Genomic DNA, 22,141 nt, shown 5'->3' with positions numbered 1-22,141 from the left:
CTCATGAAAGCTCATCCCCTGCCACATTTTTTTTTGTTAGTCTTTAAGGTATTGCTGGACTCTTGCTCTTTTCGACTGCTACAGACAGACTACCACAGCTACCCATCTTGATCTACCACATTAGATGGAACACAGGCAGGTGAGGCAAATATAATCCTGCACCCTGTTGTTCTCTGGGCAGACTTTGTCAGGTGTGCACATCTGGCTAAAGCATTTTCTCCCTGTACACTTTTGAATCCCACCCCAGCCCTACTCTCCATGTATACCCCTAGCTCAGAGGTCGACCGTTTGAGATACTCTGAAACATTGACTGGAGTAGTCCACCCCCTTCTATGGAAGTCAGGATGGGTGGGGGAGCAAATAAAAAGGAACAGGAGAAATGCAGAATATTACAACTACGTATTTCAGTGACAACTTTTTATTTCAATTGCACCTCCCTCATTTCTTCTCCTCTTTTTGTTACCTCCCTAATCCCAAATTGGCCATCGTTTAATTTACTGCCTTCTCTAAGGACAGCATCTAAGGAGTGACTTTGGGGGTGGCCCAAGGGTTTGCACATGCCCAATCCCCCCCCCTTCCTTGAAGAATGGATTCCCCTTCTCAGAACTAACACTCCCAAACTTTCAAAGACAATTTGCCCTTAAGTATGGAAGTGGCACCATTTGGGAAACGATCGGAATGCAGAAATAATGGTGCGGTTCTTTGGATCCTGATAAAAGAGGTCAACTACTTTAACCACAACACCAAAATATTAATTTGCACAGCTGCAGGTAAACAGCACAGCAAGTGGAGCAAGAAATCTTTAAGAGATCAAAAGAGAGATACAGCACTGTATAGATACAGGGGAGAGCAAGGCCATCAGATCGCTTTTAGGATCCCATAAAAAGGACTGGGACTGTACCATACTTGAGGCAGGGGCAGTCCCAGGGCAAGGAAATCAGCTAGGTCTTTGTGCTGGGACCTTTTACAGGCCAGACTGTGCTTGCACAATCACAAATGGGCTTCAGGCTTCGGTCAATGTGTCTTGTGTACTCGCCAGAGGTCATTTCGGGGGGGGGGATCGCAGTTCCCTGGGTGAGGTACGGGGGGCGGGGCACATGACGAAGCCCCGCCCCCTGCTTCCGGCCACCCCGCTTCCGGCCCTCATTCAGCCAGGAGGAGGCAGAAGAAGAGGGAGGGTAAGTTACTTCCTCCCTGCCTCTCCCCACCCCTGCCTGCCTGGGGCCAGGGAGGGCCTTCACGGGGCTTCCTTGCACTCCCGCCGGCCTTGCAGGTCCACCGCCCGGCCCCTCATGGGGCTCAGCAGGGGAGCTGCAAGGCCGGTGGCGGCGGCCGGGATCGTTGGGGGCGGGGTGTGTGGCCTTATGACACACTTCTGGTGATGCCAGGGGGTGTGGCCTTATGACACACTTCCGGTGATGTCAGGGGGTGTGGCATATGCTAATGAGTTATGCTAATGAGTTCCCCTAGCTCTTTTTCTACGAAACGACCCCTGGTACTCGCACACAGTGGTAAGATTCCTATTATTGGTCCATGAGCCTTGTATACTCGCACACAGTGGTAAGATTCCCATTATCGGTCCATGAGTCTTGTATACTCGCACACAATGGTAAGATTCCTATTATCGGTCCATGAGCTTTGTGTACTCGGGCACAGTGGTAAGATTCCTATTATCGGTCCATGAGCCTTGCATACTCGAACACAGTGGTAAGATTCCTATTATCGGTCCATGAGCCTTGTATACTCGCACACAGTGGTAAGATTCCTATTATCGGTCCATGAGCCTTGCATACTCGCACACAGTGGTAAGATTCCTATTATCGGTCCATGAGCCTTGCATACTCGCACACAGTGGTAAGATTCCTATTATCGGTCCATGAGCCTTGCATACTCGCACACAGTGGTAAGATTCCTATTATCGGTCCATGAGCCTTGCATACTCGCACACAGTGGTAAGATTCCTATTATCGGTCCATGAGCCTTGTATACTTGCACACAGTGGTAAGATTTCTATTATCGGTCCATGAGCCTTGTATACTCACACACAGTGGTAAGATTCCTATTATCGGTCCATGAGTCTTGTATACTTTCAGAACTCTCGGATGTATGCCATCCGGGCCTGGTGATTTATCAGTTTTTAAGTTGTCTTATCAGTCGTAGGACCTCCTTTCTCATCACCTCAATCTGACTCAGGTCTTTCAACACCCATCCCAAAGTCAGCGGTTCTGGAGTGGGCAAGTACTTCTCATCTTCCATAGTGAAGACAGAGGCAGAAAATGCATTCAGCTTCTCAGCCATTTCCCTATCATCCTTCACTACTCCTTTTACCCCTTGGTCATCCAAGGGCCCTATTGCCTCCCTGGCTGGTTTCCTGCTTCTAATGTATTTGAAGAAAGTTTTATTGTTGATCCTTACGTTTTTCGCTATATGCTCCTCATATTCCCTTTTTGCCTGCCTGATCACAGACTTGCATTTCATTTGCCACAGCCTGTGTTCCCTTTTATCAGCCTCACTGAGACTAGGTTTCCACCGCTTAAAGGAATCCTTTTTACCTTTTACAGCTTCCATTACTTTGTTTGTTAACCATGCAGGCTTTTTTCTATACCTATTAATGCCTTTCCTAACCTGCAGTATATATTTTTTCTGAGCTTCTAGGATTGTAGTTTTAAATAGTTTCCAAGCGTCCCCAATGATTTTGACCCTTTCTACTTTTCCTTTCAGTTTCTTCCTCACATGTCCCCTCATATCAGAGAAGTTACCCCATTTAAAGTTAAAAGTGGTTGTGTGAGTCTTTTTGTTCAATTCCCTATTTATACAAAGGTTGAACTCAACAACATTATGGTCACTGTTCCCAAGTGGTGCAATCACTTTTATATCTCTCACCAGGTCTTGGGCGTTACTTAGGACCAAATCCAGGATCGCCTCTCCCTTGATAGGTTCTGTGACCATCTGCTCCATAGCATTGAGAGTGTCTAAAAACTCAATCTCTTTTTCCCAACTTGAACACATATTGACCCAATCAATGTGTGTGTAGTTAAAATCACCTATTACGACACAGTTTTTTTTGTCTAGCCGCTATCTTTATACTCACACAGTGGTAAGATTCCTATTATTGGTCCATGAGCCTTGTATACTTCCACACAGTGGTAAGATTCGTATTATCCTTTTGTAGCTCAAATACTTTTGCCCAGCCTGAGACCTTGAGAGGAAACTGGCTGTACAGAACAACACTGCAAACACACAACACAGTGTCCAGATACATCATGGGCTGCTAAAGTACGTGTGTGCACTGGGGGAGTGGGCTAGCTCAGAAACAAGAGTCTCCTTCAGAAAAAAATCACCGGACATTATTGAGAACAAATGCGTGGTAGTGGATTGCATATCAGACTATGATCTGGAAGACCCCGGTTCAAATCTCACTCACTCAAGCTTACTGGGAGACACTGGCCAATCTTTCTCAGCCTAAGCTACCTCACAAGGTTGCTGTGAGGATAAAGTAAGTGGTGAGAATTCATGTGTGTTGAGCTCTTTTAAGGAAGGGCAAGGTATAGATGTGACTGCCAGACCAGTGAATGCAGGCAAATCTTTTAATATACCTTCAGATAATACACCAGCATTTGAATCCTGACAAAGGCGGGAATGCTAAAAAAATTCCCCCCAAATGGTGGTCTTAGGGGACAGGGGACCCCCAGGAACAGCATGCGGGGGGCATTGGAGGGCTGTCATGGGAAGGGATGAAATTTGCAACAGCACCCCACCCCTGTGTGCACCTGAAGATTTGGTCAATGGGACCCAACCCAATATATCTCGTTACATTTCATCCTTACAATTCATAAACAAATTTTAGCTTTGATACAAACAGTCCTGCTTCATAAGTCTCTATAGATTTTCCTAACTTTCAGTTCTTTACCCCCCACTGCTACATCACAAACATCTTTCTTAAATAGGGAAGTTAACTGGGTGTGTCAGAGAAACAATATTTATCATGGAAGTCAGTAAAAACTCCTAATAACGATACAGATTTCCCTTTACAGTCAACTAGCTATATAAACCAGATGACATCACTCTAATTTCTGATCACTTAGAGATTTCTCCCAGTCAGCTGTTTTGGGAGACGCATGATGGAAGGGGTCTCTTCTGGAAGACGCCTGCAGCCCCAACACCTGCAGCCCCCCCACAAGCTTCAAGCTTGAACACCTCTCCCCATTATCAAAGCTATGTAAGGTTTACTAAAGGTATAGATCTTACCCAGACAGTAAGTAATTACCTCCAGAAGAGCACTTGCTGAAGTCTACATACCTATGTTTTGGTGAAGTTTCAGCAGCAGTGTTTGTTTTGTCAACTGTTTGTGTTGAATGTCATCTGGAAATTCCTTTGGTGGGATTACTTCAACTGTATGAGAAAGGAGGCAGAAGAACTAGATTTGGTCACCAATTCCATTCTCACCCTGCCTTCTCCCCTCTCCCTACCTCTAAAACACAAATCTTTGTCAACACTATTTAGATGCTCCATTTTGGAAGCAAGAAGGTACAAGTAAGGTGCATGCAAAATGAACCGATTTGCAGAATTTAGAGTGGATATAGGATATATAAAGCTGTGGGTCTTATTCTATATACCAGAGCCACTGAAATATACGTCCAGGACACAAAAGTGAACTGGACAGTAACTCTGAAAAAGGAAACTGAAAAGCCAAGGGTACTGTAAGCTCCCAGAAGCTGAATAATTTAAAACAATGTATCATATAATTAGTGCTAGTTTGCAAGAGGGGAAACAACCAGAACATACAAAGATCCCTAAGACTCTATTTGCACATATCCTGACAAGCATACTTCCTGCCAAGGCAGACTAGAGTTGCATAAAGACTTCTGTCCATGTGAGCAATACTTGGCCCTTTGGAAGGTGCACTGCTTCTGTTGTATGTTGGATTCTACCCAAAAAAAATCACATGTGTAAAAACCTGCCCATGGAAATGACGACAAAGCCTGCAGCAACCAGACTGGTAGGAGTTTATGAACAACACTAAATTCCCATAAAAATTTGCTTTAGGCAGGAACACAACAGCAGATAAATTGACCAACACCTGGAATTCTCATATCTGTATAAATAACCAATCTTCCAATCAGTCACTGTCAGCTACCTTTTATCAGCTGAAGGAATGCCCACAGACCGAACCAAGGCAGAATGCAGCACTTCTCTTGCCCACACACCTACAGTAAGTATATCACAGACCACCACCAGTGCCAGGAGCAAACACAAACAGGCTTCAGATGAATCAAAGCAGTAAACGATGCCATTTATCCGAGACGCCTGTGTACATAACCAGTTTTAAGAGCAGATAGTTCCAAACCTACAAAAACAATGTGTGATGAAAACAAAACAAGCCCTTCCCCTAAGAATATTCTATTATGTGCCCCACATTTCCTCCTGCTTGACAGATTTTGTGAAAGACAATGGGTATTTCATCTTAAGCAACCATTGCAAACAATTACATTACGATGTACAATGGGAGATGGAGAAGTAGTCACTAAAACCAAATTTTTTCCAAACACCCAAATTTGGTTAGCCCATCACGCACACCATTAGCCCAGATCTTTGCAACTACAAAATCTAATAATGAAGATCTTTTTGCATGCCAATTTTCATCCTTAGCGGGGACACTCTGCCATAAAAAAGCAACAGATTTGCCTTAAGAACAGTTCTATCAGCCCTTAGAGCCTGTGCAGAGCTTCTACTGGTCCAGGGGCACAAAACTGTCAATGCTGCTCTCTCAAGCTCTTTTACAACAAATTGTTCCTTGAGCACAAAACTCCAAATTATGTTAAGTATGTAATCTGGCAGAAACAAGAAGGGGAAAAAACTGAACCTAACGATAAACTCCAGAACCAAACAAAGGTTAGTGAAAAGGAGGGCCAATATTAAAACCTTTCCATAAAAAATAAAAAGAGGTACATGTATTTATTAATAATAACAAATTTTAAAACATATATAGGGGCCCATTTACAACCAATGTATATAAAACATAACAATGTCGAGGGCTTAAAAAGTTGACCTTACGCGTTTCAGCCAAATAGGCCTTCCTCAGAGGTCATACATATGTGGTAAGATGGTTAATAATTATATTCCCATAAACACAATCAGAAATATATACAAAATATAGATTCAATAAGGACCATAAAGTAAATTGTTCAAAAGTAAAATCACCAGGCACAGGGTAAATATGCACATAAGACCTTTAAAGTGCAATCACTAGCCCAGTGGTTATAAAATAAACTTATGGTCCAAAAATATCCTTCTTTGATTGTGTTCCCACAGTATTCACAAGTAAAAAGCACTATGTAATCTGACCTGCAAAATCTATTATTCTTTACTAGATCTTGCAACTGCAGAAGTTTGGGCTACTTGTGTATAAATTCAACATTAGCAGTGCAGGGGGTTGGACTAGATGACCCTGGAGGTCCCTTCCAACTCTATTATTCTATGATTCTATATCTTGTAGGGAGATTCTGAGGTTTCCCCCCCCCCCCCACTTTTAAAGGTGAAGCTCTTATTCAGTTTCTATGGGAAAGTTTAAGAGAACAATGTTAAGCACACACACACACCCCCAACAAAGAGTTTATGCAGCTCAAAATGCATTCAGACACACCGGATGTTTTTCAATAAATCCTGTTTAGAGCACCGACTTAAGCTATTTCGCGCTGTACTCTTATTTGCAGTGCTACCCTCTTGGAAGACGGAAAACTAACTCACAGGCTTGTTTGTTTTTTTAAATGGCTGGCTCGAAATGTGTGAGCTGTGCCATGTTTTTAAACAATTGTGTCAACACAGTCCCCAGCAACAGCAAGTTAAGTGCATAAGAATGGTTTAGACAACAGTACTGGCCGGTATCTGACCTTTCCATTAAGGAAAGTCTGAAGCCTTCCTCGCCCTGACCTGCATATCCCAGGCAATCCTGATCTCATCAGATCTCGGAAACTAAGCAAGGCCGACCCGGGCAAGTACTTGCGACGGGAGACCTCCAAGGAATACCAGGGCTGGGATGCAGAGGGAGGCAATAGAAGCCACCTCTAGGGGTCGCCATAAGTCAACCATGACTTCCAGGCACACACACACACACACACACACACACACACACACACACAAAAGACAGAAAAGTCTGAAGCCTTCCTCAAACCTAAAAAGCCCTTCTTCCAGCTTAAGGGGCTCTTCCACTGGGGGAAGACTCCTGAGGCTGAGGAAATTTCCCCAGCCCAAGATAGGACAGCACTCTTTGTTTTGGCACATGAGCTTGTGGCATTGCTTTGGCACGGTCAGCCAAGGCAAGATACCTTGCTATGCGGCCAGGTACCCCATCTTGCTGTACTAATAAAAAACACCGAGATAGAAACCAAACGTCACTGCAACCAGCCAGAGGCAGGGCTCTGGAGAGGCCATTGATCTTAGACACCTTGGATGCATCAGAATGAATCAAATCCACTTGGGTCTAGCTTCCTGACAGAAAGTAATCTGGCTCTTAGCTGCTATATTTACCTGTGCTCATTTCCTCTACTGTGTGCAAATCCTCGGCTTGAACAGCTTGATCCAGCATTTCAAGGAAACGCTCTTGGATTTCCCTGACTGTCTCGTCACCAAACTTGTAGTCACAAACCAGCACACAGGACCCTGTGATGGGGGCAAATACTCTGCAAGGCAAGGCATGATACTCCCTTTCCAAGCCTAAGAACAAAGAGAAGAGAAAAAAAGATGAAAGCCATTGTCCAAGTACTGCCAGAGGACACTAGAGTGGCGTCAGAAAGACACTTGCTATTGGCTGACTGCCACTGCCCATGCTGATCTCCTTTATTTCACAGTAATTTAAAGACACATAAGACAAGAAAGAAGAGCCAGTGGCCCTCTTTCTGAAAGTATTTGAATTGGCATAACATACACAAACCAAATGTTAAATTAGGTACAGTCCAATATTCCTTGCTCAGCATTAGCCATTGGGAGATTCTGGTTCTTAAATTCTGGCTCTCTCTGAACAAGCCTGTCCTTTGTCCAGCTCCCATGCTGGTATCTTTTAGGCCAACAAATCCTTCAACAAGCATGGTTCCTAATGCACACACAGCATCAGAGCAGTCTTGGCACAAGAACACTTTATATTCCGAGCTAAGCAATTCATTGATCAGCCAGCATTCAGTGTTACATTTCCATTGTTTAAATTGGTTTTACTTCAACTGCTGGTTTAACCATGGCTTTTTTGCATTAGGAACCCTTTGAGAGCCAGTGGTTAACAGTGCCAGACTAGTATCTGGGTGACCCAGGTTCGAATCCCTATTCGTGCCATGGAAGCTCACTGGGCCAGTCATACTGTCTCAGCCTAACCTACCTCATAGGGTTGCTGTGAGGATAAATTACAGGAGAGAATGATGAAAGTTCTTTGGGTCCCCGCTGGTGAGAAAGGCGGGGTATAAAGGAATGATTATTTATGAATAATTTAGGAATTATTTATAATTGAACTGTTTTTAGATTATTTTATGTGGATTTTGTTATTTATGTATTAACCAGTGTAAGCCACCCTGAGCGTGCTTTGCCGGGAGGGTGGGGTGCAAATTAATTAAATAAATAAATGGATTCATTGGCTGTTGTATCCAATTGCAGAAATGAATATAAAACCCTCAACAGCAGCTGAGGGTCCCCTGCTTGGAGCTCAATAGGTCACCGCGGGGGGGGGGGGGTTCTGCTATAGCAAAAGTGCCCTTTTCCCCATGGAAAACCACGTTTAGATTCAACTCTCCAAAGACAATGCTTTCACCACAAATGATGGGATGAAGGGGGCTACCATATGTCATGCTGCCATTGTTGGGCCAACCAGAACTATATAAAACAATTGCTCACAACAATACTAAAAAAAACCCACAACTTCTTTTGCTGCTGTGTTTGTTAAATTGTTTGGTGTAGTGGTTAAGTGCACGGACTCTAATCTGGGAGATCCGGGTTTGATTCCCCACTCCTCCACTTGCACCTGGCTGGATGACCCTGGGCAAGCCATAGTTCTGGCACAGCTGTTCTTGAAAAAGAGCAGTTTCTGTCAGAGCTCTCTCAGCCCCACCTACCTCACAGGGTGTCTGTTGTGGGGAGGGGAAGGGAAAGGAGTTTGTAAGCTGCTTTGAGACTCCTTTGGATAGTGAAGGGCACGGTATAAATCCAATCTCTTCTTCTTCTTAAATGGCATTTAAAAACCGAAGAGTTCCTCACATTTTTTAAAAAATATATACTTTTTAAAACAATCTTTATAACAATACTTTCCCATTTCATTTCTAACCCAGATACAGTTCCTTATAAAATAGTCTTAAATCCATTTCAGAATGAGCCTTCCAAGCTGGACTTTATACAGATTATTGACATAATGCCTATTTTAATATTGCGCAAAATAATGTGCAGGAGAAGGAGGAACTTAATGTGAAAGTTTACCAGTGACTTACTAGACAGTCCTAGGCAGCTTCCCAAAGGGATGGGGCTAAAGGGAGAAGAGAATTCCAGCCCAACTGGCTCCTGCTCTGACTTTCTCAGATATTCCATTTTTACTGCAGTTTGTTTGTTATTGTTACTTATTTTAATTTGGAACAAAGAACAGCAAAAAGCAAGATGGATTTGGACAGAGGGATTAAGAGGAAGAGGTCCTGCCAAAAAGTTTCATTTTTCAGCACTAAATTGGCACATATAACAGACATTCAAGTATGTAGAGAACGTACACCACCTAGAGAGGCAACTGAAAATTGCAGGCAATGTTCCTCATTTACAGGTTTCTTTGGTCTTTCATTGTTTTATATCATTAAACAAAAATGAAAAATAAAGAGTGGAAATAAAAGTAATGTTTCTGCTCTGCTCAGCCCCAACATAGTTCACAGAGGAGGTCCTGAAAAGAAGAAGACAGGCAAGTAGACTGGCTTTTATGGCAGAGCAGCGTCTAGGCTACACTGGACCCCTGAAGGATTAGGCTACAAGAAGGCACCCCGTCTTTCCATTCTCAGCACATGCAAAAACATTTATGCTGTTAAGTGTTCTGTGCTGTTTTTATTTATTTATTCTCAGAGCTGGAAGGGACCACCAGGGTCATCTAGCCCAACCCCCTGCCAACACAGAAACTACAACTATAATATCCCTGACAAGGAGGTATCCTCCTTGTTTTTATGTCTGAGACAGAATTCAGTGCTGCATTTTTAATAGGTAATTTTTATCAACGTTTAAACTGTTTTTTTTTCTGACCTTGTTTTACTTTGTAAACTTGCACAAGTTTCTCTGGAGAGGTGGCATATGAACATTTTCCGAATACAACCACAAGGGGGACAACTATTCTCAAAAAAGCGTAAAATGGACCGGCACAAGTATTTGTTTTGGCTCAGACCCTGGGCCGAGGTGTGTGTGTGTGTGTGGAGTGGCACTTTCATTCTTGTGAAGGATTTGATGGAACATATGACTACAAATTCTGTCCCAGATTCAGAAAGAGCTAAAGAAATGTGCAAGTACTTTCAGGGGCCCATGGGGTTTTTGTAGGCCTAGAACCTGTTTCCTGAACACATGCCATATGGCAAACTACTGTTGAAATCAAGGAAGACTTTCAAAGAAAATTTTTAATCTGGCATGAGGGTGAGGTATTGGCAGGTCAAAAGAAAAGATCACGGGCATGGTGATTTCACAAAGAGCGGCATTATTGTCAGCTAATATCCACTGTTGCTGCTGTTAAAGAAACAGGGCCCAGCAAAAACAAAACTTTAAAAGAGCAAACTTGGCAACAGGATATCAGATAACCTGAAAGGTTAGAGAAGTTTCCATAAATGTCAGATTAAGGCTGGAACCACCATATGAAGAAAAACAGCTATGACTATAAGATCAATAGTGACGGCAACTCCTACATAAACAACTTGTTACAGTAGAGTCAAACACATGAATTTATGTGAACATAGGCTTTGTTTTCACTGAAAAGTGAACACTCCCTTGTGTTTCAAAAATAATCATTTCAACACCAAACATTAACAGGCAAAGTTACTTGGATTTTAATTAAACACACAGTGCGGCATTCCCATGATCTTTAGAAGAAATTTTGATTGAACATGCACGTATTTTGATTGAAGTGCACGTATCCATATTGGAATACCATACCTGAGTCGGGGGATTACTTTGGCCTTGAAGACTTTTAATGCAGCTGGTATGAATTGATTGCCTCTGGCGTCGTTGCACAGACCAAGATGCATTATACTGGAAGTGTAAACCTAAACGTTTAAGAATTTTAACTTGTTCAATTACTTGACCTCCAATTGTCCATTTAGATAGTTTCCAAGTTTTAGAGAAGACAAGTATTTTTGATTTTTCATGGTTTAGGAGTAGTTTATTAGTTATAAAATATGACAGGCATCTATTCAGTGAGCACTTTAAGGCCAGCTTCGGAACAAAATAATAGTACCTTGTCATCTGCATATAATAGCTGAGGGACATGGACAGAATCCAGTTTAGGAGCATGGCCATCAACAACTTCGAGGTAAAGGGAGACATCATTAAGGAACAGATTGAATAAAAAGGTTGCTAATATGCAGCCTTGTTTGACTCCTTTGTTGGACAGAATTTTTGAGGTTAGTTTCCCTGTCAGTGAGCATTTAATTGGACATTTTGTTGCATAGCTGTTTCATGAGGTTAAGGAGTCTTTTATCTATGTTTAATTGCTGTAATTTAGCCCAAAGGAGTTCCCTATCAATTGAATCAAATGCCCCTTTAAGATCTATAAAGCAGCGTACAATTTTACTTTGCTTCTTTTTACATACTTGTTAAATCAGATGGTCTAATACAATGTAACGATCTGAAGTCGTTTTCCCTTTACAAAATCCCAGCTGTTCCAGGCCTATAACTCTCTGTTCTGTCATCCATACGGTAATCTTAGACAATAAGTGCTTGACGTATAATTTACCCATCACGGAAAGCATACTGATTGGTCTATAGTTGGAAGGAACTGAGCAATCACCTTTTTTGTAATTTGGGACTATGATTGCATTTAACCATGCATCAGGATTTTAATTAATATGCAGTTTTACAATTCCTTACTTTTCTTTCCCGGCGTTTCATTCATAAGCAGATCTTCAAACAAGATTTCACACCGATCAGAGAGTGTGCTTATCATGTCCCTTCTCAGGGCCTACAGAGGTAAAAAACAAACAAACCCAGAAAAATACAAGGACATTTCCAGGGTGGCAAAAAATATTCTAAGTCACTACCATGCTGAACACCAAAGATTCTCATGCTTCTCTAAGTACTGGCCACCTGTGCAATGAAATGGACAAAGATATGGGGGGGAGGGGGGAGCTAGGTGGAACAGATTCCCCTTATATCCAAAAGACGGTGGTGTGCTTCCCTTCCTGTTCCTTGACAACCTGATGTCATGACTGCAAAGGCATCACAGGAGGAAGCCCCAGTAGCCCCCTGAGTTGTACTTGGAAACAGCTCAGTTCACATGGAAGCTCTCCATGTGGGAAAAAGCCAAAATTGTGGAACTAACTCCCAGTGAATACAGTGGCAGCTATTAGCATGGATGGCTTTAAAAGGGGATTAGACAGATTCACGGGTGATAGGTCCATCAGCGGATACTGGCCATGGTGACTAAAGGGAACCTCCACATTCAGAGGCAGTAAACTTCTGAATACCAATGCTAGGAGGCAATATTGAGGGGTGGGGAATAAAGAGAGACCTTGGCCTCTCTGCCTTGTTTGTTGGCAGCTCTACGTACAGCTTCCCTTGAGGCTGATCTGGAAGTCAGAGCTTGTCCAGAATGCAGCGGCCTGGGTTCTCATAAGGACACCGGTAACAGCACACATACAGCCTGTGCTCCGCCAGCTGCACGGGCTCCAAGTTGAGTACCGGGTCATGTATGGGACCACCTCTCCTGGTATGTCCAGGTGATCAACATCTATCGGAAGTCCCTGGCCCAAAGAGCGTCCAGCCTTTTCGACCCTGGCTCCAGCTTGGTGGAACTCTCTGCCTACCAACCTCAGGGCTTGGAAGGCAGAGATGTTCTGCCAGGCATATGACTGAGGACAGCAATGGTTTTAACATCAACAGTCTAATGGTTAACAGTTGCCAACAGACATTTGGTTCACTAACTGCTTTCTCACACACACACACACACACACACACACACACACCCTGCAGTTATAGTAAATTGGGGGTTAGAATTGTATTACAGTCCCTGTATTGGGTAATTTCAGAATTGCATTTTTAGACTATTTATTATTTTGATGTATTTTTGTAGGAATCTCTTGTACACCGCCCTGAGCCCACTTGCAGAGAGGGCGGTATGAAAACCTAATATAATAAATACACTGGTTGGCCCCTGTGTGAAACAGGATGCTGGACTAGGCGGACCAATTTTATGTTCTTGTAAAGCAATGTTTATACGGGCACTTACGCACGACACAGCAAGGTAAAGGGAAGTCACAGAATGGGCTTTTCAGATGACACACACGCATGGCTCGAATTTAACTGGCATGCAAGCAATTACTTCTCATGGATTAAGCCAATTCCACTTTGCCTAGGCTGGGATTTCCACCCTGATGATTTCCTAACTGGGCTCATTTATTTTAAAATCAATTGGACAGGCAGGCAGGAATGCAGCGATGTGGAAAATGGCCCCAGTAATATTTCAGCCAGTGAACACGCCTTTCAAAGAGAAAGGAGTCCTGCCAGGAAGGGTGGGTGGGTCAGAAAGCTCTCTTTTAAAAGGAGAACCCACCACATTGGCCTGCTTTTGCAAACACTGTAAAGGCTGTGTTGTCCAGACAGGCCTTGGGTGGTGACTAAAGATTGCACGAGTTTTTATGCAACGGAGGACACAGGGCTGGTTCCTTGGTACTGCTGCTTACAACTGGATTGCTCTGTAGTTTTGAGTCGCTGTTTGTTTTTGTAAGCCACCACAGATTGTGGAGGAGGTGGGACAGAAACATATTAAAATACATAAAACCAAATATAGATTAAGTCTAGGAGTCAACTCCATTGTTGCCCCCTCAGGAAAGATTACTTCCCTTACACCAAATTATCGGATACTAAATAATCATTCAAATGAAATATTCTTATTTCTTTGGCAGCCTGTTTATAATGGTAGGAATACAACGGTGGTCTTTCACAAATCAGACCTATCTTTGTGTAGGCAGAAGTGTCAGATACCTCAGGGTGTTTCAGCCAGATTGGAGTACCCACTATCTCAAAATCAAGTGGAAATCCTACCCTAAAAAAAAGACCTCATCCAAAACATGACTTCCTGCTGCTGAAAAACCTGATTCACTTAGAACCACTTTTGATAACACAAGGAGTACTGAAGATCTCATTCTAAGATGAAGTGGCGGCTTTATTTGGGAAGAAGGAGGATTAGAAAAATCTTCTAATCTACTGTAAGTGTGCAAGAATGCAGGCCCTTGGCTGTTACGTCCTACCAGACTTGAACATTTCATATTTTTCAGAATTTCAACACAGTGGGTGTGTGAGTCAAACACAGGCAAAATAAATGTACTTCAGAGCTGTATTGGTGTTTTTCATTCAAAAACTGTGGATATAAAGTCTGGGCACCTAACTACATAAAGAATGAGGGGGACTTGAGTTTTCTACTCCTTGTGATTCATTAAAATTAAAGATTGATTCATTAATGCCATCTGGGAATTGTTTTTAAGAATGTAATGTTTATAATGTATTTTATTATATTGTTGTTCATCACCCAGAGCCCTGTTTATACTATAAATAAAGTTAGATATCTTGGGAAGAGGGTTAAGATCAAGTCCTTCAGTAGGGTGAAGGGCAGCAAAAGTACCTTAACAGCATCTTTAACTTTTGGCTTGTTATTATGGATGTAAGCTTTGCATTTTAAAGCACCTTTGAGATTTATGGAACCGCTGCAGATCTGGACAGTTGCTGTGGACCTCGAGTTTGACTTCTGTGACTGAAAGAGAGAACACGGCAAGTCATAAGGCTATGTTTCACAATCCACTTTATATCACCATTACATTTCCAGCAGAGTTAAAATCCTCAAGCTGCTTTACATGCTGATAGCTGTTATTTTCTCTCTCTTCCACACCCCCCCCCCATGGCTGGATTTAATCTTTTGCAAGGTGACAACCTGAAGTGCACAAACTGAGCTCTTTTGTAAAAAAAAAAAAAAAAAAAAGTTTAATTTTTCTGGTGTTCAAGTAGTTTAATTTAGTTTTGCTGATGTTCAAATGGCAGGCTCTCCCTACCATCACTGTTCAGATTGATAGGGGGCAGCTAAATATTCCAATAACGATTAGAGCTTTTGGACAAAAACCTGCAGGGAAAGATAAGGTATAAACCTTCATCCCAACAAAACATACATTGTTCACCAGTACCAGTGCTATTTTTGGGCAGGAACACACAGGAACGGAGTTCTGGCTGGCTTCAGAGTTGGCCACACCCACTACAGCCTCTGCCTGTGTGGCTACAGAGGGAAGGCCTGGAGAACAACCACCGCCCAGCGACTCCAAAGCGGGTGGGCCGGGGGGCCCTGGAAGGATCGGGGAGGCATTTAAATGCCTCCCTGTGCCTTCACCAGCCTGTCCAAGGGCTGGCTTGCCTGGGGCAAGCCAAAGAAAGGCAGTTTAAACTGCCTTCCCTTCCCTTCAAAGGGGTGCTTGCCCAGGCTCCCCACAGCTGCAGGGAAGCCAAGGGAAGGCATGGGGGTGTGGCCTATTATGCTAATGAGCTGTACTGTTAGGGGTGGGGCCTAATGTGCTAATGGGTTTCTGTTGTTGGGTGTGGTGTGGCCTATTATGCTAATGAGTTCATGCTGGGCTTTTTCTACAAAAAAAGCCCTGACCAGTACTATAAACCAAGGTTTCAGCTTAATTGCAAAATTGGCCTCATCTTAAAGTCAGGACAGGTTCTCAATATTAAGTGCACTAGCTTTCCTAGTTTTTTTCCCACTGAATAAGATCAGGCCCTGTGTACTTTCCTATTTAGCCTCCTGTTTCTAATAATTTAGCATACAATTTCAGCTCCACTTGTTGCATTCATAATAGATGAGGAATGTAATAGTTGGCATTTAGACCTTGCCTACTCATATAGCAAGTTAGGTGGCAGAATGGACTATACTACTTCAGATGGCAGGTGAAGGCTACCATTTTGCAATACTCCCACATAACTAGGCAAGATGCTGGGCTAGAAAGTTTCTGCTTGATCTGCTGTTTCTGTTTGCATGCAGGTGTTTATGGAGGGGAATGCTCAAAAGGGATAACCCCCCTAGCCTACAGCCTGAAACGGTACAGATGAGTCTCCTACCACAGCACTCTCCTATCTATGCAGACCAGGGCTGCACCCACATGTCAGTTGATTCTGCTCTAGCATTCACAACTGGATTTTCCTGTGTGGACAATCCAAGAGGTGAACAACTGCTACAGCACAATGACAATGCAACTTTCAATGCGTGGCTGCAGTCCAGATTTAGACTTTGTTTTTGGAGTGTTCAAGCTGATTTGGATAACAGTTTGCCCAGCATCACCTAATAAATCCATTGCTGCGCTGTGATTTGAACCAGGGACTTCCCAGCTCATTCTCTTCATTATTGTGCCACACTGCTCTTGCAGACTTACCAACTTTGTTAGAACCCTGGCATTAAAGGACTGGGTAGCTGTCGGCGTGATTCCTCTTCCAGACTTTTTCTGCAAAAATAATGTAAAGAATTTAATAGGGTGCATGAGTTTCTTAGCTCAATTAGAACAGAGGCAAGGCATTTGCATTAACAGATGGTTTCCCTTCCTCCCCACTGCAGCTGACCAACCTGTGGGGCTATTAGTCCATGCAGGTCCCTTGACCCCAGGGAATAAAGTTTCCTGGGGTCAGAAAGGGCTGGGGTGGAGGCAGGGAAGATTTGGCAATCCTTGTGCTCGCAGATCGCAGAATCCAACCCTATAACTTACTTTCATTTGCAAGCAAAAGCAGAGTCGTGGGCTTGCTCCTTAGCTACACAGCAATGTTATTCCTGCAAACCCAATGCCAGAACTGACCTGCTGCCTGTTCAGGACAACTGTCCTTGAAAGCAAACGTTAAATAATTGCTAATCCTTTCCTCTGCTGTGAAACTGTAGGATGACTCTTGTATTCCAGCATAAAAACAAGGAAACGCTGGAATTATTTTACAATTTGTCATTGTTTCAACTTATTTGTTTCTGTAATAAGCAGGCTTATCAAACAATACCCTATGAGTACAGTAGCTTTATGCTGTTCTGAAAAGAAAATGCTTCAGAAACGCTTGGCAATAATTGAACTGACACCCTTACCTCAGCCTTTGACAAGTCATTATACTTATCAAATGTCCTGACCTGAATGGCCCAGGCCAGCCCGATCTCATTAGATCTCAGAAGCTAAGCAGGATCAGTCCTGGTTAGTACTTGGATGGGAGACCACCAAGGAAGTCCAGGGTTGCTATGCAGAGGCAGGCAAGGGCAAATCACCTCTGAATGTCTCTTGCCTCGAAAACCCCAAGGGGGTCACCATACGTTGGCTGTGACTTGACGGCACTTCCTCCACCCACCACCGCCAAGCCAAGTGGGTACACTCACATTGTACTAAATTATTCCTTGGGCAAAGGAGAGGTGGAGAGTCAGGGACAAAGTTCACTTGGCTATCTGTCTCACAACAACATTTCATGTCTTATTAGGCAGTCCATCACTAGTCCATGTTATATTTAGTTATGCTATTTATAGACCGCCTTTCTCACGTGGAATCAAGGCGGACTACACACAGTGGGTCAGTACAACTGACAAAATGGGATATTCAATAACTAATTCATTTAGGATATTAGAAGAATGGAAACCACCAGAAAGAACAGGAGCACAGCATGCGTGTTAATACGACATATTAAGGGGTACAGAAATTACATAATAAGTATCCTGTTTACAATATGACATATAGAGCACGAAAGACCACAAGTCCTGATCATTCATCTAAGTAGGTTTGTGAAACCATTTTGTACTGTCCCTCCTGAATAGCTCGGTTTTGCAGAGTTTGCGAAAAACCAGGAAAGTGGGAGCTTTCATGACCTCCTCAGGCAGGCCAAGGTTGGAGCCCCAATGGAGAAAAGCACACACTTGGGCAGTTGTTGATTTTGCCTATGTGCAGGCTGGCACCTGCAGAAACCCCTGTTATTTGGTTCAAGCTACTGTAAGCTGAAAGTGAACAATAAAAACCTCACACTATGCTAGGCACTGTGATTGTCGTATCACTATTAAGCCTGCCCTACTAAGCAACGTAAGTAATAAGGAATGTTCAAACTATCGCACAATTGCACTCATATCACACGCTAGCAAGGTCATGCTCAAGATCCTACAAGCTAGGCTTCAACAGTACGTGGATAGAGAACTGCCAGAAGTACAAGCTGGGTTTCGAAGAGGTAGAGGAACTAGAGATCAAATTGCCAACATTCGCTGGATTATGGAGAATTTAGTCATGCCGGCCACATGACCACGGAAACGTCTTCGGACAGCGCTGGCTCTTCGGCTTTGAAACGGAGACGAGCACCGCAACCCTAGTCGGATTCGACTGGCTTTCGAGCAAGGGAACCTTTACCTTTTTACTAAGCACTCACCTGACAGTCGACTAAGTCAGCATCTTCCTCCTTGACTTGGCCATTGATCAAAATGACAGCTTCCTCTATCTGCTTGGCCCATCGAGTTAGTCCATTCTTTACAGCAGAAAAAAAAAAGAGAGAGAGACAGATTTATATTGCAGAAAAGCAGTTCTGTTGAACAAGCTAAGATTTTTCCACACAGAAGCCTCTTCATTCTTCAGATGTCCACTTCTAAACATAATTATTTATTACTGTAGGTGGGCAGCCGTGTTGGTCTGAATCAGTAGAACAAAGTTTGAGTCCAGTGGCACCTTTAAGACCAACAAAAGTTTATTAAAGGAATGAGCTTTCATGTGTACGGCACGACGGGCCTGCAAGACGGAGCTCTTCCACCAGGCCTGTCGACTAAGTCAGCATCTTCCTCCTTGACTTGGCCATTGATCAAAATGACAGCTTCCTCTATCTGCTTGGCCCATCGAGTTAGTCCATTCTTTACAGCAGTAAAAAAAAAGAGAGAGATTTATATTGCAAAAAAGCAGTTCTGTTGAACAAGCTAAGATTTTTCCACATAGAAGCCTCTTCATTCTTCAGATGTCCACTTCTAAACATAATTATTTATTACTCTAGGTGGGCAATCGTGTTGGTCTGAATCAGCAGAACAAAGTTTGAGTCCAGTGGCACCTTTAAGACCAACAAAAGTTTATTAAAGGAATGAGCTTTCATGTGTACACACGAATCTGTATCTAAAGAAGTGTGTCTGCACATGAAAGCTCATACTTTGAAAAAACTGTGTTCATCTTAAAGGTGCCACTGGACTCAAAATTTGTTCTATTTATTACTCTGATATTCTAACTTTCTTCCAAAAAGGTCAGGACTACATAAATGGTGTCTTGTGTCAGTTTCTTGCCGTTTCATGTTACTAGATGCTGAAGTATAGTTTCTCATAGGAAACATAGCTGTAAATTTAACTTATTTTTCTTCTTCACATGAATATGAATGAAGCAGTGTCTGAGGAGCATGGTATGCATCGTGCTCTCTATTGCGTGTCCTAAAGAGCAAAGAACCAACATGGGACAGCTTGTCAGAGTGTCAGATTTAGATCTGGAAGAACAGAGTTCTGCCATGGAAGCTCATCGGGTGACCTTAGGCCAGTCACTCACTCTCTCAGCCTATCACACCTCACAGGATGTGCTTGTCGTGGGGGTACAAGTAAATTTTTGAAGACGTACAAAGCATTTGTTTCTGGTTACATGCTTCCAGTGTACTTAATTGTATTTAACCTGAAGACCACAAGTTCTCTGCCACTAGCAACGCACCAGACACATCCCACAATGACAGCTTCTACAGACACTACCAAGAATTTTTCTGAAGCAGTTGTCAGTGAGAGAAGAGCAGAAAGACAAAAAAGCTCCCACTCCAACTTTTTGCTTTCCTACTCCACAGAAAGTGATAACTGAGCAGGTTATATACCACTATATTCCAGAAAGCTCCCCTGTGGTAATACAATTTTATGCCAGGCTCCACCACTCCCCCAGGGATGAAAATATTGCATTGGGTACCACGTAGAATAGGCTTGACCCCTGCTGAGGTTTATAAACTGAAAACGGACAGGACAAAGATGAAGAAAGGTTAATTGTTGCAGGATGTGATGGAAGGGGATTTATTGGCAGCCGCCAGGAACATAATGGCACTGGGATCAACTAGGAAAGCAGCCAACAAAGAAGGAGACCAGGGGGAGGTTTCTAAAGGAGGACAGAGAAAAGCGTCTTGTAAGAGGAAGTCCGCGCTTGTGGAACAACAAAGCAGAGGGATCAAACAGCAGTTCACAGAGCTACATACACCAGTCTGTTGCAAGCTACAAATACTGTCGACAGAAATAAGGCAGGCATAATAAACGTTCGTATTACCCTTATGTTTTTCTCCAGTTCGTGGCAAGCCGAAGTAGCCAATAGCGGGATGTGTATGTTAGTATTAACTGTGCATTCTAAAGACAGCCACGAAGTGGACAGGCCATTCTGGTATTTCCAGTCTGCTGGCTTTGCTGTACTCTGATGTGGTTTGGAAGAGGGGGGGAGAAAAGAGAGAGGAAAGACTGAATTATCAATCTGCCAAGAGGCAACTATCAGCATTTCTTTTAGTTTATGAAAGAGCTTGGTCTATGCATGCTCACCTGGAAGTATACCAAGCTTCAGTCAATACCAGAGAGACCTAATGTGGCATAGCGGGCAGAGTGCCGGCAGCCGGACTAGGATCTGGGAGACCTAGTTTCAAATCCTTACTTTGCCATGAAGTACACTGGATGACCTTGGGCCAGTCAGTTTCTCTCTCACACCCTAACCTACCTCACATGGTTGTTGGGAGGATAAAACAGAGGAAAGGTGAACAAAATACACCATACTTGGAGGAGAGTTGGGGTTAAAATATCCTAAATTTTAAAAAAAATAGAATACACTCCTAAAGAAGATAGATCAAGATTGGTAGCTGTGTTAGTCTTTCAAGGTGCTACTGGACTCTTTTCTACTGCTACAGACAGACTAACAAAAGTTGTGGTAGGATATGAGCTTTTGTGAGTCACTGCTTCAGACACCAGGTTTGGTATCTGAAGTGAGTAGTGACTCATGAGAGCTCATACCCTACCACAAATTTTGTTAAGTTTTTAAGGTGCTACTGGACTCTTACTTTTTTCTACTCCTAAAGAAGTGTGCATAGGATTACAGCCTAAGACAACTTCATTGTTGTACGTGAATATCAGGGCTTCACAAATATTTTAAGCAGCAGCAGACAGGATTCTGGGGGACAGCCATTCTCCAAACAAACTGTATTGAGCAAGCCCTGCTGAAATCCCTGCATGCTTGTCTAAGGACAAAGCAGAGATTTTGGGCAACCTTTCATTCATTTAAAAAGGAAGCTTGCAAATATGTGTGGACTGTATTAAAACTTCGTTTACCAAACTTTTTAAAAACAAAGACTTACTTTTGGATCTTGTACGTCATACGTGCGACAAAGTATTCGTTCCCAGTTAAGAAACAATAATTAAACATGCTTAGAACAGATTAAAAGACACATTGTCAATATAAATTGATTTCTAATGTGTTGCAGTATTTCAGTCCTGTGCAGCTCCGTCGACAGTCATTAGTGATCAAATTGGACTGAAAGAAGATACCTTATTCTTATTTATCCCCTATCAGAATAGTCAACCTTTGCTCTAGACAACTGAACAAAATGTATCTTACTCGTGTCATACAGCCACCTATTTGGATATGCATGTAACATCCACCTGCCCATACAAAGGATGAGGAGGATGAGGAGGCGGCTGGATTTATACCCAGCCCTTCACTACCTGAAGGACTTTGAGTGGCTTACAATCTCTTTTCCCTTCCCTTCCCCACAACAGACATCCTGTGAGGTAGGTGGGACTGAGCGAGCTCTTTCAAGAACTGCTCCTGAGAGAACAGCTCTGAAAGAACTTGTAACTGACCCAAGGTCACACCAGCAGCTGCATGTGGAGGAGTGGGGAATCAAACCCGGTTCTCCCAGATTAGAGTCCACGCTC

General features: G+C 43.0%; 1 protein-coding gene across 1 annotated transcript in view; it reads right to left on the bottom strand.

The window, feature by feature from the left end:
- Window positions 1-22,141, bottom strand: part of LOC107113850 (chromosome unknown open reading frame, human C1orf27) — a 35,005-nt gene that overhangs the window by 2,302 nt on the left and 10,562 nt on the right. The window contains exons 6-13 of the mRNA XM_015415244.1: window positions 21,562-21,598; window positions 20,496-20,636; window positions 18,607-18,702; window positions 16,614-16,682; window positions 14,822-14,950; window positions 12,073-12,163; window positions 7,528-7,713; window positions 4,300-4,392 (exon numbers count right to left, since the gene is read on the bottom strand). Of these exons, the coding sequence (XP_015270730.1) occupies window positions 4,300-4,392; window positions 7,528-7,713; window positions 12,073-12,163; window positions 14,822-14,950; window positions 16,614-16,682; window positions 18,607-18,702; window positions 20,496-20,636; window positions 21,562-21,598 (842 nt within the window). The remainder of the gene's footprint in view (window positions 1-4,299; window positions 4,393-7,527; window positions 7,714-12,072; window positions 12,164-14,821; window positions 14,951-16,613; window positions 16,683-18,606; window positions 18,703-20,495; window positions 20,637-21,561; window positions 21,599-22,141) is intronic.

The sequence above is a fragment of the Gekko japonicus genome, unplaced genomic scaffold (assembly GCF_001447785.1).
Source record: "Gekko japonicus isolate JY-2015 unplaced genomic scaffold, Gekko_japonicus_V1.1 scaffold269, whole genome shotgun sequence".
NCBI classification, from domain to species: Eukaryota; Metazoa; Chordata; class Lepidosauria; order Squamata; family Gekkonidae; genus Gekko; species Gekko japonicus.
The sequence above is the reverse complement of the archived record's forward strand: the minus strand, read 5'-3'. Positions and strand labels throughout refer to the sequence as shown.